General features: G+C 55.5%; 1 protein-coding gene across 1 annotated transcript in view; it reads left to right on the top strand.

Moving 5' to 3' along the window:
• NMNAT2 (nicotinamide nucleotide adenylyltransferase 2) overlaps positions 1 to 16,303 on the top strand; it is a 97,593-nt gene that overhangs the window by 71,177 nt on the left and 10,113 nt on the right. The window contains exons 3-9 of the mRNA XM_084866600.1: positions 1,163 to 1,251; positions 2,069 to 2,136; positions 4,919 to 4,997; positions 6,269 to 6,395; positions 7,972 to 8,052; positions 9,164 to 9,208; positions 13,016 to 13,092. Of these exons, the coding sequence (XP_084722726.1) occupies positions 1,163 to 1,251; positions 2,069 to 2,136; positions 4,919 to 4,997; positions 6,269 to 6,395; positions 7,972 to 8,052; positions 9,164 to 9,208; positions 13,016 to 13,092 (566 nt within the window). The remainder of the gene's footprint in view (positions 1 to 1,162; positions 1,252 to 2,068; positions 2,137 to 4,918; positions 4,998 to 6,268; positions 6,396 to 7,971; positions 8,053 to 9,163; positions 9,209 to 13,015; positions 13,093 to 16,303) is intronic.

The raw sequence follows: 16,303 nt of genomic DNA, 5'->3' as shown, positions 1-16,303 counted from the left end.
AGACTTGACATTAAAAGAAACGTGATGAGAATTTTTTTTTAATGTTAAGAGAGCCAGCAGGGTCACCCTGGCACCTTGCTTTTATTTTTATTTTATTTTTTAAAATATATTTTATTGATTTTTTACAGAAAGGAAGGGAGAGAGATAGAGAGCCAGAAACGTTGATGAGAGAGAAACATCGACCAGCCGCCTCCTGCACACCCCCCACCGGGGATGTGCCCGCAACCAGCGTACATGCCCTTGACCGGAATCGAACCCGGGACCTTTCAGTCCGCAGACCGACGCTCTACCACTGAGCCAAACCGGTTTCGGCCTGGCACCTTGCTTTTAAACTACAGAACAAGGCTTGCTCCCCAGGCTCACTCACAGGATCCCTCACCTGGAAAACAGATCCAAGCCTCATTTCCTCGGCGGCACAAGCCCAGGCCCCGTTAGCGCTGTAGAGCGAACCCCCTTAGAAATAAGAGGACCAGAATTTCCATCCCCTCCCTAGGTGTCTGGATTTTTCTCATGGAAAGGAAATCGGGTGTGGCTGGCCAATTTGAAAAAAGCAACATCACAAATTCCTTCCTAAGGAAAAAAACAACAACAACCAACAACCCTTTTCTCTGGCTGAATGCTCCTCAACTCGCTGTGATGATGGGGTTCTGACCGGACTGTTAATCCCCCCTCATTATGCAGGAGGCTCTGTAAGTTTATTTTGGTGGGTTTTCTCTTTGGAATGACTAGGTGAGGCGACCAGCTCACCTTTCCTCACATAAGAAGGCTGTGGCTGCTGCTTTTTTTAAAAAAATGACTCCTGCGCTTCAGAATTTCTGCACGTGATCCGAGGAGCACGGTTCAGTCTGTTGCTCCAGTGGCTGTCAGGGAGTGGCTTGTTTCAAATCCCCCTTAACCACACCGGCTCATCGGCTCATCGAGTGGCCGCCCTTTAAAACTGGACTAATCCCCTGGAGCTCGAAATCCTTTTGCCTCGAGGGCTGAGATCTGGCTCCCTAACCTTGTGAATCCTCAACCTGTGCTTTGAAAGTTGGCACTTTTCTATTTGAATGGCAAGAAAGTTCGGAAATAAGCCTTCTCGAGCGGGATGTATTGATTTCAATGATCGCCATTAATCCACCTCTTTCCTCTGTATAATGTGCGGTTTTCTTCTCTCAATTAGAAAGAGCCAGAGATTATCTGCACAAAACCGGGAGGTTTATCGTGATCGGCGGGATTGTCTCTCCGGTCCACGACTCCTACGGAAAACAGGTGCGCTCTGCCTTTGCCCCTTTTCTCCACCCCACCCTCACCCCCCACTCCCCCACTCCCCCACCTGACGCCTCCTCTGGTATCAAACTGCCCCACTGCCATTTCTGCTGTGATTCCTGCCAAAGCAAAATACCTGGTAGCAGGCATCCCACTTCCCATCTCTGGACCCGCCAGACCTCAGGGACCGGTGCTGGGCCGCAGCTGGAACAGCTGCCCATGACCAGGCAGCTGCTGGCAGTGCCAGGCTCAGTCCAAACTCATTAGAGGAGAAGCAGTCCCACCCTCGGAGGGCCAGCTGTGACTTGGCATGGATGCCAAATCAGTGGCTGGTTATGGGCGAGGCAAGTCCTTCCTGGGATTTTAGGAGGAAAAAAAGACTTACACCTTTTATAATCTGATTTTACACATTCACTTTCCTGCCCTTCCATCCCTGCCACATGTTCCAACAATCTAGGAGCCACTCCCCTCGCACCCCCGTGCAACCTGGTGGGCCCCAGAGGAGGTCCCCTGAGTGCAGCCTGAGCCAGGAGACCAGGCAGCACCTGAGTCTCATCTCTGTGCTGGGCACATGGCTGCCCCAAGAGATGGGGGCTCACCTATGGGCCCTGTTTGGAGTGGTCTCCTCCACCTGCCGTTCACTCTTCTTCTTTCCCTTCTGCCCCTCCATGCCTGTCTGTGTCTGATGGACAAGGAGGCACACCCCCATTCCCTGTCACCCCCGAAAAATGGCTGCACTTTTGGAATGGGCTGCCCCTATGGTGTCTCGGGAGGGTCGGGAGCAGACACAGGTCCCCATGACTGCTCTGTTGCTTCCCAGGGCCTTGTATCGAGCCGGCATCGTCTCATCATGTGTCAGCTGGCCGTCCAGAACTCCGACTGGATCAGGTAGGGCTGGGGTGCTGATGCCAGAGGCGGGGGGCCCTGGGTCTCACAGGGGTGGGTGGAGAAAGAGGATTGGTCCGGGCAGGGGTCGGGAGGCCAGGGGAGAGAGTAACCCTGCTAAATACGAAATTCAGCTGAGTATATATACCCTGAGTGGCCATATTATTTTGATCTCTGAACACATAATAATCTGGCACTCAGTATATATCCTATAAAATAAAAGGCCAATATGCAAATTGTCCCCTCGACCAGGAGTTCAACCAGCAGGCAGGCCAGCAAACTGCCCATGTCGCCTCCCCCTGGCCAGGCTGGCCAGACCCCATCCATGCATGAATTCATGTACTGGATCTCTAATATATATATAAAATTTTATATATATAAAATCAAGCCCTGATTGGGAATTGAACCGTGACCTCCTGGTTCATAACTTGATGCTCAGCCAATGAGCCAGGCCGGCCGGGCCAGCTGAAAAGATTTAAAGGTAAAATTGACTTTATTCAAAGATTCATGAGTCAAGCAATATCCCATCTAGCAATAAAAAGGAGCTCCGAGGAGCTATACAACATGGGAGGCTTTTATAAGCAGAAGGGGAGAGAGAGTGGATTGTTTTGGGCTTAGGTAACCTACCTGGGGGCAGGAGGAGGCCATTGGGTGAAATACCTCTCTTGAGCTGACCAGAAAATTCTAGACTGACTGGTTAAGATAACCATCCGAGGAGAGGCTGAGATTGCTGTTAAGCTAGGTATGCCGTCCTGGTTTGGTGAAGTGAGCTTAGCGCAAGTGACTCCATGTTGGGCCTGTTGTTTGTTTCATCACAGCCCTGTGTCAGTAATAGAGCAATAGTTCTGTAGACCTCCAGGGGTGGCCCAACTGAGAACTTACACTTTTAACCATGTGTCTTTTAACCATGAAATCAAAGAGGGCACTTCTAGTGTCTCATCTGCTCTGACACCTTTGGATCCAGGAATATTCTTGAAGCTTCCAAAAACATTGGGGTGAGGCATGGCCAGGAAACCCAAAATGCTTCCCTACTTTTATCCCCACCCACTTCCCGGGTGAGCTGCCAGGCCTTGGCTATTTCCCTTTTCCCAACTGGGGTCTCTGGAGCCCCAGGTTGACGGTGGGACAGAGGCGGGGGGTGAGCGCTTGCTCCCTTTCCCTGGGACGTCCCACTAAGATGGCAGAGCCGTTATCCTCTGAGCCTGACGAGTAATTAAAGCAACCTTCTGCTAACTATGCTGATTGCACTCCCAACTTCCTACAGCTGTAACTTGCATGAGTGGATGACGTTTCTAAAAAAAAAAAAAAATGGCCCGCTATTTGCACTGTCATTCCCCCCATGGAAACGTCAGCAGCACCTGTCCTAGAGGTTCCCTGGAAAGGAGGAAGAGGAGGGAAGGCCGGCCTCAGGAGGAGGGGCACAGAGCCTTAGTGGCGAAGATGGGTGGGCCAGAATAAGAGCCGTGAAGGGAGGCGACAGTGACGATGAAGTATCCGTCTTTGCCCATCGTGCACAGTGACCTGTGTGAGAGCACGTGCTCTCGGTACACCTCCTCCTCCCCCAGGAAGAGGGCAGGCAGAGAGACCGGTGACTTGTCTCAGATGAGGCCAGAGACGCCAAAGGGCCCGAGAGTGAACAGCACGCCTGAGGTCAAGTCAGGAATGGAAACACAGCCTCTCAACCTTGTAACTCATCTCCTGCTGGGGGAAACGGGGTCCAGTGGGGGGAATACTGGGCAGCAGGCTGTTCTCCTCGGACGGGATTAGAAGATTCTAAATGTATATCCCTCATTCACTCACTAAATGTCGATTGACAACTCCCGACCCGCCTTGCTCCAGGCCCTGGGGAAGTGAGAATTCTGAGCTGAGGCTCAGAGCTAGCTCTAGAGGTGGGGCTGGGGGCAGCAGGGCCCCTGGACATGGAGAGTCTGCTGAGCTAGATCCATCCAGTGTCTGTGCATCTCAAGGGAGGGCTGGGCAGGGATGTGAGGCGGGGGATGGGGGGGCGGAGATAGGAGGACAGGCTGACTCTCTGAGTCTTTAGTTACGGAAATTGAGAAAATGTTAGATGTGTATGCATGGCGGGAAGTGGGCAGGGAATGCTCAACTGCTGAGAAACATCCCAATTTAGCACCGCATTGAGCGTGTCATTAAGGCCAAGTGATGCATCAGTCAGGCCTGGAGCCCTGCTCACTCTCATCCTGGTGTGCAGGAGGGCTTGGCCTGGCCAGTCTGACGGCCAGGCCCACCTCCGTGCCCACACGGCACCCCTCTGTGCAGGGAGGCAGACAGGGCAGACCCCCCAACTCAGCTAGCTGCGGCCACCACAAGGTGAGTGCTTGGCTCTCTTCCCTCTAAGGCCCCAGGAGAATTCCCATTGTGCAGGTCAGGGTACAAGCCATTACATCCCACGCTCATCACGCCCTTCTCATCTCCCCACTAGAGGGTTACTGCCGCCAGTCCCAGTTTACAGAAAGTGAGCGCCGAGAGTGATCACACAGCCGCCCCGAGGTCCTGCAGCGCCCAGTTCTGGGCCTGGGTTCCGCCTGAGCAGACTAGTGTCAGCGTCTCTGTGTGTCAGCCCACACGGCCTCCTTTCGCAGGGGGGAAACTGAGGCTCGGGGAGGCGTTTCAAGCCCATGTATCTATCTGCTTTGAGCTCTAACTACACAGCATGACCAGGTCCACTCAGTGCCCCGAGCACTGGCCTTTGGAGGGAACCGATAAGAAAAGAGGGAGAGATCGGACTCCAAGGGAAACACCCCCTTCCCCCCCATTGTGCCAGGGTGGACCCGTGGGAGTGCTATCAGGACACCTGGCAGACGACCTGCAGCGTGCTGGAGCACCATCGTGACCTCATGAAGGTGAGGGGGCCGCGCCCAGGGCTGGGGGGCCACAGAGCCAGGCAGGCTGTGGGAAGGGTGCCGCTGGCCTCCTGACCTGGTTTGGGCTCTGGTTTCCCACCAACCAGGCCCCGGGCAGCACATGGGAGGGAGGGCGGGCGGACGGTGGGTGGGGCACCAAGAGCAGCCCCCGGGGACTGCGCCTGCCCTGCTCTCCCTTGCTGGATCTGACCTGGGGGCAAGTTCAAGGTGGATGAAGACCACAGGCAGACGACCTCAGAAAGCGAGGCGAGAAGGAGACCAGGCAGAGAAAGGCAGAAGAAGGGAGGGCCTCTGGGAGGAGAGACCAGCAGCCAGGTGCTCCTGCCCCACCTGTTTGGGACCCAGTGGTCCCCTCCCTCCTGGGTCAGCTGTGATGAATGCTGGGTATATGCTCCGTTTTCTGAAGCTCTAGAGCAGTGGTCAGCAAACTGCGGCTCACGAGCCACATGCGGCTCTTTGGCCCCTCGAGTGTGGCTCTTCCACAAAACACCACAGCCTGGGCGAGTCTGTTTTGAAGAAGTGGCATTAGAAGAAGTTTAAGTTTTAAAAATGTGGCTCTCCAAAGAAACTTCCATCGCTGTCCTTTTGATATTTGGCTCCGCGGACTCATGAGTTTGCCGAACACTGGTCTAGAGAGAAGCAGAGCAGGACAGCAGAGGACAATGCTGAATGCACACAGCGTGTCTGCTGGGCTCTGGAATGGGGCTTCACACTGGCTGCCTCTGCCCAGAACCCGCCCCGCCCTCCTGCGGGTGGGCACCGCTCGGCTTGGCCCTGCCCCTGGCATTTCGGGCCTGAAGAGGCGGCAGATGGTGATGGTGCCTGGTGTCCACATGACCTTTCCCAGGCTCATGCGGCCCTGGCGCAGGCAATACTTCATTTGAGCCCCACAAAGCGGGCAGCGAGGGCAGGAATGCATGTTGCCCAGAGGTTCCAGCGCGGGCTGCGTGTACCAGGTTCCTGCCCCGTGCCAGACACCCACAGACACCTGGCATACCCTCCCTCGGACACTCCCCGCGCAACCTGAAAACGCTGCCTCTCTGTGCTCGGCCCCTGAGCTGAGGTCCAAGAGAAGCTGAGTCACTATCCGAGGTCACACAGACAGAACGGGGCAGAGCTCAACCTTGAACCTACGTCTGGGCAACACCACGCCCCACTGGTCAGCACACGTGCGTTTGGAGACGATCAGAAACGCTTTCCATCAGTCGCTGGGCGGATGCCACAGACTCTGAACTTCTCTCTTCCCCCAGCGGGTGACCGGCTGCATCCTCTCCAACGTCAACACCCCCTCCATGACGCCCGTGATCGGACAGCCCCAGAACGAGAACACCCAGCCGATTTACCAGAACAGCAACGTGCCCGCCAAGCCCACTGCAGGTAGGGGGCGCTGGCGGACAGTGGTCTCACACGCCAGAATCACTGGGAGCGCTTGCTAAAAGCCAGGTGGCTCGGTGCCGCCCAGGTTTGAATCAGTATGTCTGAGATGGGGAGAGTTTGCTTTTTTTTTTTTTTTTGGTGCTTTATGTTTTTTTATTATTATTTATTTACCACAAGTAAAGGTCAGGAATTGCAGAATTTGCATTTCTAACAAGGTGTTGCTGGAGCTCTGGTCTCCATATCGACAACCCTTAACATAGAGGATCAGAGAGGAAAGGTCAGGATTAGAGAGAGACAGAGAGACGCAGGGGCGAGGGTGTGCATTCTACTGCATATAAATATAAGTTATAAAAATACAAATATAAACTGCTCAACGGCAATGAAAGATACAAAAGGGAGCACTGTCCTCTGCCTCTTCCAAGCGGGGTGGGGACTTTGCCCAAGTCAAACAGTGAGGAAGGAGCAGGACCAGGAGTCAAACCCAGGCCGTCTGCCTCCAGAATCCCACCCTCTTACCCGCCTCTTCAGTGGCAGGGAGATAGGGGGCACCCCCACCCCCACCCAACACCTAGCACCGTGTGCCCACATCGAGGCTCAGTGCTTTATCCGGGTCCTCATCGAATGCAGCGATTCTGCGATAGAGAAAGGACGTTCCCATTGATGGGAGATTCAGAGAAGATGTGGTTTGCCTCCGAACACACAGCAGAGAGAAAAGCAGGAGAGCCAGAATTCACATTCAGGACTCTCTGATCCCAAGGTCTATGCTCCTTCTAATATTTCCTTCCAGGCCAATTGCCAGAGGCAGATCCTGATATTACTTTTCCCGCCTGGAGCGATTATGTCATTAGTCTGCTGTACACGGGGAAGAATTCCATAGTTCACACACAGCCACCTGTGGGGGCTCAGAAACAAAGCCTGGGTCAGAGCCCAGAGAGACGATTGAAAACCAGACACCTCTTGGCCAGAGGAGGGCGTCTGACTGTCCTAAGGGCCGTCTGCATGGGGAGGAATGACCAGCGGGAATTATTCCAAGTGAATCCTCTGCCCCAGGCCCCGGCTGCCTGGACCTGGGTGTCAGTGTTCAGCGGTGGGTAAAAGTTCATGATATTAAAAAAATAATAATCAAACAGCCAACATGCCCTTTAAACACAGGGTGTAATCTACCCGATGTTACACAGACATAGCTGCATGATACATATTTGAAAAACGGAAGAAAAGAAATAATATACCAACCCATCAAGGATGGTCACCACCATTAACATATTGGTATATTATTTATTTTCTTGTTCCTATGTCTTCCTCTTCTCTATTTTCCGATTTTTCAACCGTGTAATAAACATGACCAGAGAACAGACTCCAGTTCCGTGGCTCGAAACGCTCGGGCCTAGGACTGTGAATGAGAAGGGATCCTTGCTGTCATATTTCTGTTCTTTCTCTCTACCCTCCTTCCGCTGCCCACTGCCCCCCCCCCCCCCCCCGTGCGCCCCATTGTTTACGGGGCCCGATGCCGGGCTCACTGAGTGCCCGTTGTGAGTGGCTCTCTCCCTGTCCCTGTGTGTCTTGCTCTCTCCTGCAGCCAAGATCTTGGGGAAGGTGGGGGAAAGCCTAAGCCGGATCTGCTGTGTCCGCCCGCCCGTGGAGCGCTTCACCTTTGTGGGTAAGGAGCACGACCTTCTCTCCCAGCCCGGCCTCTTTTCTCGCCCTCCTCCCTCCCTTCATTCATTCAGCAAGACACTCCTCCTCCTGCCTGCACCCCATCCGGCACCCGCTATGGGATGACCATTCACAGAGCAATGGTTTCCAGAAAACAGAGGTTACCGGTGGTGCTGGTGGAGCTGTTATGGGAGGCAGAGGGCATGACCCGCAGGGCCTGGGCTGCCTGGGAGACCCCCCACCCCCCAGTGAGGTGCTCATTCCCCACCCCTCAGGATGTGCCTACATGCCTAGGAGTTTTGGGGGGGGGGCCAGCAGCCCCCCTCAGGTCCCTCCAGGTCAGGCCTGCCTGTCCCCCTGGCTGCCAGTGAAGAACACACACACTCTCCCAGGTCCCTCTGTCTGGGCTGCTCCCCTTGGGCCCAGCATGGGGGGATGGGACCATCTGGGCCCCCAGCTCCACTCTGCGGCGGAGCCGAAGGTCCAGGCCTCTTCCCTTTGATGCTCTGGGGCTGGCGCCTGCCATTTCTGAGACCCCCCAATCCAGGCGTCTCTGGAAGGAGCGCAGAGGGACAGCCGAGGAGGAAGGGAGGCAGGGGACAGAGTGGCCTCTCCGTGGCTTTGTGCTCGCTGTGCTCCCATGCCTTGCACACGTGCATGCACACACCCAAGGCTCTGTCCCTCACACCTGTCTGAGGCTCTGGCTGCATTCTGCCGCCCGAAACACCGCCAAGGCTGTTTTGCTGGCCCTTTGAGCCACGGAACCCCCAAGGAGAGAAGGCCACCTCCGGGTGACTCAGAGCTGCCTCCCTCGGTGTGAGGACATTGTCTTCCCCAAAATACAGAAACAAACAGAAGGCGCTCAGCATGAGTGTGTGCGTTCGTCACTGGCACCCCAGCGAGGCTAATCCTGACCACCCCAGCAATGTGACGTCTGCCCTCTCTGTTTTGGGCTGGGCTGTGCTGTCCATTCACTCTGCGCAGATGCCCCCTGTGCAGGGAGGCAAGCACCCTCTCCACCTCTCACCCCTCCCATGTACTCCTTCCAAGGAGCCCAGGCTCCAGGGTCCCAGGAAGTCGGGCCCTGATGCTTCTGTGTTCCCCTCTCCTCCTAGATGAGAACGCCAACCTGGGCACGGTGATGCGGTACGAGGAGATTGGTGAGTGGGGATGGGAACGCAGGGGGGTACATGGGGGGCCGCCTGCCTCCACCGCGGGCAAAGTGGGGGCGGGGAGGGGCTTGAAAACCTGGGCCAGGGTTGCTACCGGGTCTATTCTCAGAAGAGTCCCCAGCGAAGACCCCAGTCTCAGTGATACCCCCGTTCACCTCCTAACGGCACTTCCGCCAGTTCCCAGGCGGGAGGCCTGAGCCCTGGGCAATTTCCCTTTGGCTCCTCCTCTCCCTCATCCGAAGATGTGGGAGTCGAGCTTCCGTGCCAGCCCGAGAGACCTGCCCACTACACTGCACAGGAGGCAGAAGACCTTTGGATGAGGAGGGGCAGAGAGGGAGCCGGAAGCCGCCCCACAGCCTCCCTGCAGCCTTGGGCTGAGGCTAAGGCATTAACCGTCCATGCGGGGGCCGTGGAGGCTCGAGGCCAGAGCAGGTGGAGGGCGGGGACCCGGAGCTGCCAGGTGGAAAGGAGCCAGTCTGTCCCAGGGAGGGAACCGAGTGCTGGCCGACCGAGGAGCAAACCAGGAAGCTGCCGTCTTCCCAGGGTTCCAGAGTGGATGGGAGAGACGGGGGGGGGGGACGCAGAGCAGACAGACAGGCTCCAGAATGCAGCCGGAGCAGCTCAGGTCCCAGGTGACAAAGAGGGTCAGGGACAGAGGGATGCCAGGATCTCTAGGCTGAGGGGCAGCTTGGTGTCCAGCAGACACGCTCAGTCTCAAAGGTCCAGCTGCAAAGACACTGCGGTGCCACCTCCCATCAGTCCTCTGTCTGGTGCTGAAAGTCACGGCCTCCCACAGTGACCCTGGGAGGTGGGCTGCACTTGGATATCAGGTCCCCCCAGGAGGCCCGGCAGCGGTGACATCATTTCTGAGGGCTTTTCTGGGTTCTGTCCTCTGATCTGAGATGCCCTGGGCTCAGCTCTCACTGGTTTGCTAGAACCGTTTGCAAGGTTTCCAGGAATTCTGTGAAGCGGTTGTTACATGCAGCCAATACAAAAAAATTAAATTATATCAAGTAACAGTTAAATAAATTGTGTTAAAAAACAGAAGCAATGAGTCCTGAAAACTCCTCACTTCCTAATTAGCTTACCATATTTTAATATTCTTTACTTCCTGGCACGGGCCTATCTGAAGGCCCCAGAAAGTGGTACCTGGCTTTCTGGGTGTGCCCCAAAGCCTCTAGCTTCCACAGCCCCCCAAACCCAAAGGCCAGGATGGGAGTGAAAGCTCTGCACCCCCTTCCCCAAGGTCCCCCACCGGCCAGGAGCTAGTTTTCGGGAAGTTTCGTGACCAGCAGGGCTCCCTCCTGCAGACAGGCAAAGCCAGTGGGGGTTTGCACAGGGCTCACTGCAGCCTGGGGAGGGCAGTCGTGGCCCCCTCTTCCTCCTCTTTCAGAGAAAGGAGAGCTGGGTGGCCACAGGGGTCAGGATGGATGCCCGGCCTGGCACAGGTGGCGGCTGCCTCTGTGTGCGGCGGGAGCTGGGAAGGGCCGAGGGGCCTGGGCCTCACATAGCACAGATTCCTGGGTGGGGAAGGTGCCTGGAGAGCACGGGCTCTGGCTGTGGGCCCTGGATCTCTGCCTCCCAGGACCTCTGTGCTGTGAAGCCCTCTGGCTCACACACGTTCTCTTTTTTGCAATCCCCTTGCACGCTTCAAGGGAAGGAAAAAGCCATTTTTCTCCTAGCTCGGTTAGCATTTTGGCTCCATGTTCTTAACCAGCTGACTAACCCCGGGGGAGGTGGGAAGAGCGAGACCCCGGACCAAAGGCTTTGTGGTCTATAAATGCCTCCTGTCTCAGGCATTAAACTGGGAGAGGTCACTGCTGCCCTCTAGTGGCCACACATGAAATTTTCAAGCCCTGTGAGGGCCTGGGGTCTGTGATAATTCTACATCTGCTCTGGTCCTGCAAGAGAAGGTGGAGACCTTACTCTAACTCTCAGTGCTCTGGCTTTTAACAAAATAATAACCCAACATTATACGGGAGTGGGAAGGCAAGGCTGTGGCTGGGGGTAAGAAAAGAGATTCATTTCCATGGCTACAGAGCAGAGGTTCCGGTGGGGGCTGCCGCACCCAGAGTAGGATGTCCAGTAGCATCCCTGCCCTCTCTCTGCACCTGGGATGCCAGCAGCACACCCTCTCCCCAGTCTTGACAACTAAAAACCTCTTCAGACACTGCCAGGTTTGAACCATGGAGGGAGAGCAGAGGGAGAGCGAGCTGAGGGCCAGCACCTCCCCGGGGCTCGGCCACCTCACTGAGCTTTCAGGCGCCTGGAGCGTGAGGCTCAGCCTTTCGACAGGGACCTGACCTGGCCCTCTGGCTCCTAGAGGGGGACCGGGAACAACAGGCTGCCAGGAGTGACTCTGGCCTGGCTCCTCGGAGCTACATCGAGGCTGGTTCCTCTCCACGGGTGGGGAGTCGGGCCAGCAATCCCATGGCATAACATGGAGGGAGGGAGGCATCGCTGACTAGGGCGACACTGTCCCAGGCTCCCAAGATATAAGGGCAAAGGCCATGATGGCCAGCCCGGCCAGCCCAGACTGCCCGGAGGCTCTTAGACAGCCTGCTTCCATGGCCTCTGGGGTCAGCTGGTCTGCGGTTCACTTAGTCATATGTCCCGAGCACCTACTGCGTGAACACCTACTGTGTGCAGGTCACTCTGTCTGGCCCTGGGGATATAAAGGTAAATTAAGGTCCCTACACATAAACAGATCTTTAGGCTACAGCATCAGGAGGAGAGGGAAAGGGAGAGCGGAGGTGGGAAGGGGAAAGAAAGGGAAGGACAGGAGGAATATTTAGGAGGAAAGCCCCCAGGGCTCTATAGGGCTCCCTGAGGATCATCTGCCAAGTGGGTTGATGAGATGCTGCCCTGTCCGATGTCAGCCCCAGCAGCCTTCCTCTGAGCCACCGGGAGCTCCTGCAGCAGGGACCGGCTCACGATCTGAAAGTCCCTGTCGGGCCCGGAGCTAGCTATGGGGTCCAAGGCCATCTCAGCCTCAGGGCCGGGGTAGCAGGCCCTCTGGAAGGCTCAGAGCCAGGCAGGCTCCCTGTTTCAGACAAGAAGCCCACAGCCACGGCCTCTTGGCCGAGGGCCCGGGATGGCTCCAAACTACACACACCACTGCGTTCCTCTCCAGGCGGAGGGAGATCTCTCCCCGGCGGCTCCAAGAACCGCGGGGTTCTCAGGAGCGAGTCAGCCTGCTGCTTGTTTTAAACCACGATGGGCCTCCCTGGGCCAATCCGAAACGCGCTTAACGAGGGAAGGAAAGCAACCAACACACAGGGCCCCGTGTGCCCGGAAGTCAGACAAGGGGTTCTGGGCACCGCGTCTCAAGCCCTTAGCAGAGGAGAGGAGAGGACATCTGAGGAGCTCAGCTACTGCCCCAGGCACACTCAGTGCCCCTCCATTTGTGACGGAAGACAACCCCAGACAAGGCACAGCAGCAGGGAAGCCAATGCCAGTGACACTTGAGTTTGATGTGAAGCAACAGAGAGAGACCCCGAGGCCTTAGAGTGCTGGACCGTCCAGATTTTGGCAAGACCCCCGTCCCCAGACACCCCTCAGGACCCAGCAAACCAGGCCCTCCCCGAAGTAATGCCCCCCGCAGGAGACAGGGGTGGTCAGTGAGGGGGCGGAGGGAGAGGCCAGCACAGGCTTCTGCTCAGCACACACCATGGCCCAGGGGGGCCTGGCAGCCCCCGGAGGGAGGCGTCTGGGTGCACTGGGGAGGAAGGCTGAGGGGTGCATGCTTCCCAGGTCTCCACATGCTCCCTTTGCAAACTCTGTCCCCCTCCTCAGAGCTGCGGATCTTGCTGCTGTGTGGCAGTGACCTGCTTGAGTCCTTCTGCATCCCAGGACTCTGGAACGAGGCAGATGTGAGTACCAGGTTACAAGCCCGCCCATAGCTGGCATGGGGAAGGATTGGGGGGGGGGGGGTATCACTTGATTTGGGCCTCTGGTCTTCCCTCTCCCCACAGCCTCCCTCCCCAACCTGAGTTTCCTTCCCACTTCTGAGCTCCCAGGAGGGCAATCCATTCATATCTCCAGGGAAGGAAATTCTCACCCACCCCAGTCTGTATCTGTTACTGCATTACCACACCCACTCTTCCTCATGCTTGCTCTTGTAAAGCCCTGGGGGGAAAGCCATCTGAGTCTTAGAGTGCCTTCTCCTAGGAGAGCTTGTGGGCTGGGGTGGAAGTGGGGAGGGGGGTGGGATGTGTGTGCTCCAGAGAGTGCTGCTGGTGGCTGGTGTGGGTGGGAGAAAAAGATGAAAAGGACCTTTACTCCTTTTGAATTATTGTGTGTTTTGTTTCCCTTGGATTCTTTTTGAAGAGGTAGTAAATACCACCCTAGAATTCCCTCAACGGGAGAGTGGGGTCCAGAGGGGAGACATTAATGGCAACAGGTCAGTGGGATCCTTCTGGCCACTGACCTGGACTAGAGGGAACCAGGAAGTTAAAGTTACATCACTTAGAAGCTCGGCGGACGTCCTTGGTTACCAGATCTGACTGGGATGGTCCGAAGCCAGCTGATTCATAAACTGCTCACTCTTCCCTTGGCCATTTATTCTTTTCTTTCATTGGTTCATCTGAGAGCCAGAGCTAATGCCCCCCATTCCACAGAGAGCCCTCTGCAAGCTGGGTCCCAGGCAGGAATTCCGCATCCAGTGCTTTTTATTAGCTTGCGGTGTGACTTTGTGCAAATCACTCAACAATTCTGGGCCTCCATTGTAGTTAATCTATAAAATCTATAGAATATTATCTATCACATCCAGAGATTTTTAAAAAAAAAAAAAAAGCAATACAGTCCCTAACCCCAGATATTAGGTAACAAGATGGATACCTATGTAATTTTTTACGTACATATATATGTCTCTGGAGAGAGAGAAAGATCTGATAGGATCAGTTCTAGTTCTACTCTAATACAACTCATGACAAAATATGTTTTGAGCATCAGTTTTTCCCACCTCTAAAATGGGTATAATAAAGGCGCTTACCTCATTGGATTTGGGGAGAATTAAATGAGATTCCCTATCTATAGCGCCCTGCCTAGCTCCTGACATGCTGTTACATACAACCAATGTTAATAAGTGAGTTTGCCTGCTCAGACATGAGGTCTACACATGGGTACAGGGGAAAGGGATCCATGCTGACAGGCTGTAGGAGCAGCGGGGTGGGGGTGGGGGTGGGGGTCAGGGGAGCAGATTACAGTGCAGTCCTTTCACCCCCAGCCCTCAACGATTTCCGCAGAGACATTCTAACCCCCTCTGTGCCCTGGGTCAGGCGGCTCTCTTAGCTTTCCCTTCCTCCCTGTCCGCAAGGGGCTGTGAAGGTGAAGGGTAACGCGGGCAGAGTTCTGGATGGATGGCTACAGAGCTCTGCCAGGAATCCTGGCAAATGCGGGCAACCGTCCGGGGCTGTCCCAGGGGTGGCCGCAGCCTGGGAACCTCCAGGACTCTCCTCAAGGGAGACTCAGGCTGTGGAGTCTGAAATGTGCCCCATTTGGGGTTCTGGAAGCAGGGCCAGGGCTTGTTAGCTCGCTGTCTGCAGGTCTTCTCACTGCCCATCTGGAAGGGCTCCTCTTATTGTTGCCCAGCTGACATCTGAGACCAGAAAAATGAGCCCCAGGCCCCTCCCTTGCCTGGGCCCCTGGTGCTGAAATGACATGCTGGTTAAGACAGAAAATTGGAGAAACCAGGAGCTGTTGATTTACTGGGAATGCGAGAGTGAAGGTGGAATGAGACCCTCACTTACTCAACTGTGTCCCCACTTCTCTCTCCTCCTCGGGAGATCTGGGGAAACCTCTTCCGTGAGTGTAAAACCACTGATGTAAAGGCATTCTGTTGTCTGCCCTGCAGGTTCCTCTCTGAAGGGGTTGGCTCTCTGCTAGAGACGGGGCTGGGGGTGGGCAGAGAGGGGCACAGGGAGCAGGAGGCGGTGGCTGCTCAGCGAGTTATCCCACGGCCCTTATTTGGGGAAGGTTGGCTCTCGTGGTCTAGAAAAGGAAGGGCTTTGTCAAGACTGGGCACCGGGTGAGCCCTGTTGATTCTTCTAGGCCGGCCTGGCGTTTCAGTCCCTGCCCAGGAGATGGGGTTTGTGAGGCCCACTGCTAGCCCAGGTTTCCTTCATTCATTCCACACCTGGTGGAGCCCAAAGCCGGAACCGGCCTGTGTCAGCAGGAGAACAACGCTTCTTGGCAAAGTCCTGGGCCCTGGCTTTGTATTCCAGTCTCCCGTGTTTCTCCAGAATCCTCAGCAACCAGACAGGAGAGAAGGAGAGACAGGAGCCCCTGCGCCTTCCTGTAAAGGAAGCTCCCGGGAAGCAGGGAGCCACTCTGTCCCCACTCAGGCTGGGCAGCAGCCGAGATGACCCGCTGTCCAGCAGGACCGCCAAGGCCCCTTCAGCCATGCTCTCTCCACGGAGTCCCTCTTGCTCTTTCTCTGCTTTGGATTCCTGAGCCAACGCTCTTTACCCAGAAATCTAATTACACAACTGAAGGGACAACCCCACCCCCACCCCAACACATCCCGTGGGCATTTCCCGTTAGGCAGAGAGACCGGTTAGCCCTGCAGAGCATTCTGACCTCCTCTGACCAGTAACACACCCCGACCCCTGATGTTCCCCGGGGAGAAATTCCATACAAGTTCATCATGATCCTCCATAGAATCCCAAAGAGCTGCCTGTGGACCCTGGCAGTTGGCATTTTCATCCTTGATTCCGGGAGAAATCAAGATCAGGACCCAGGCCCCCTAGCCCCGTGGTCGGCAAACTCATTAGTCAACAGAGCCAAATGTCAACAGTACAACGATTGAAATTTCTTTTGAGAGACAAATTTTTTAAACTTAAACTATATAGGTAGGGACATTGTTATTAACTTAATTAGGGTTCTCCTAAGCTGGCCTTTGCTAAAAACTCAAGGGGCCAAAGAGCCGCATGTGGCTCGCTAGCCGAGGTTCGCCGACCACGGCACTAGCCTGTTGACTTCTGGGCTTTTTAAAAGTACATATATTTTTATAAATTTCAGAGAAGAGAGAGAGCGATAGAAACATCAATGATGAGAGAGAGGCACTGATCGGCTGCCTCCTGC

The sequence above is a fragment of the Pipistrellus hanaki genome (assembly GCF_964339955.1).
Source record: "Pipistrellus hanaki genome assembly, chromosome: 18".
Lineage (NCBI taxonomy): Eukaryota > Metazoa > Chordata > Mammalia > Chiroptera > Vespertilionidae > Pipistrellus > Pipistrellus hanaki.
The sequence above is the reverse complement of the archived record's forward strand: the minus strand, read 5'-3'. Positions and strand labels throughout refer to the sequence as shown.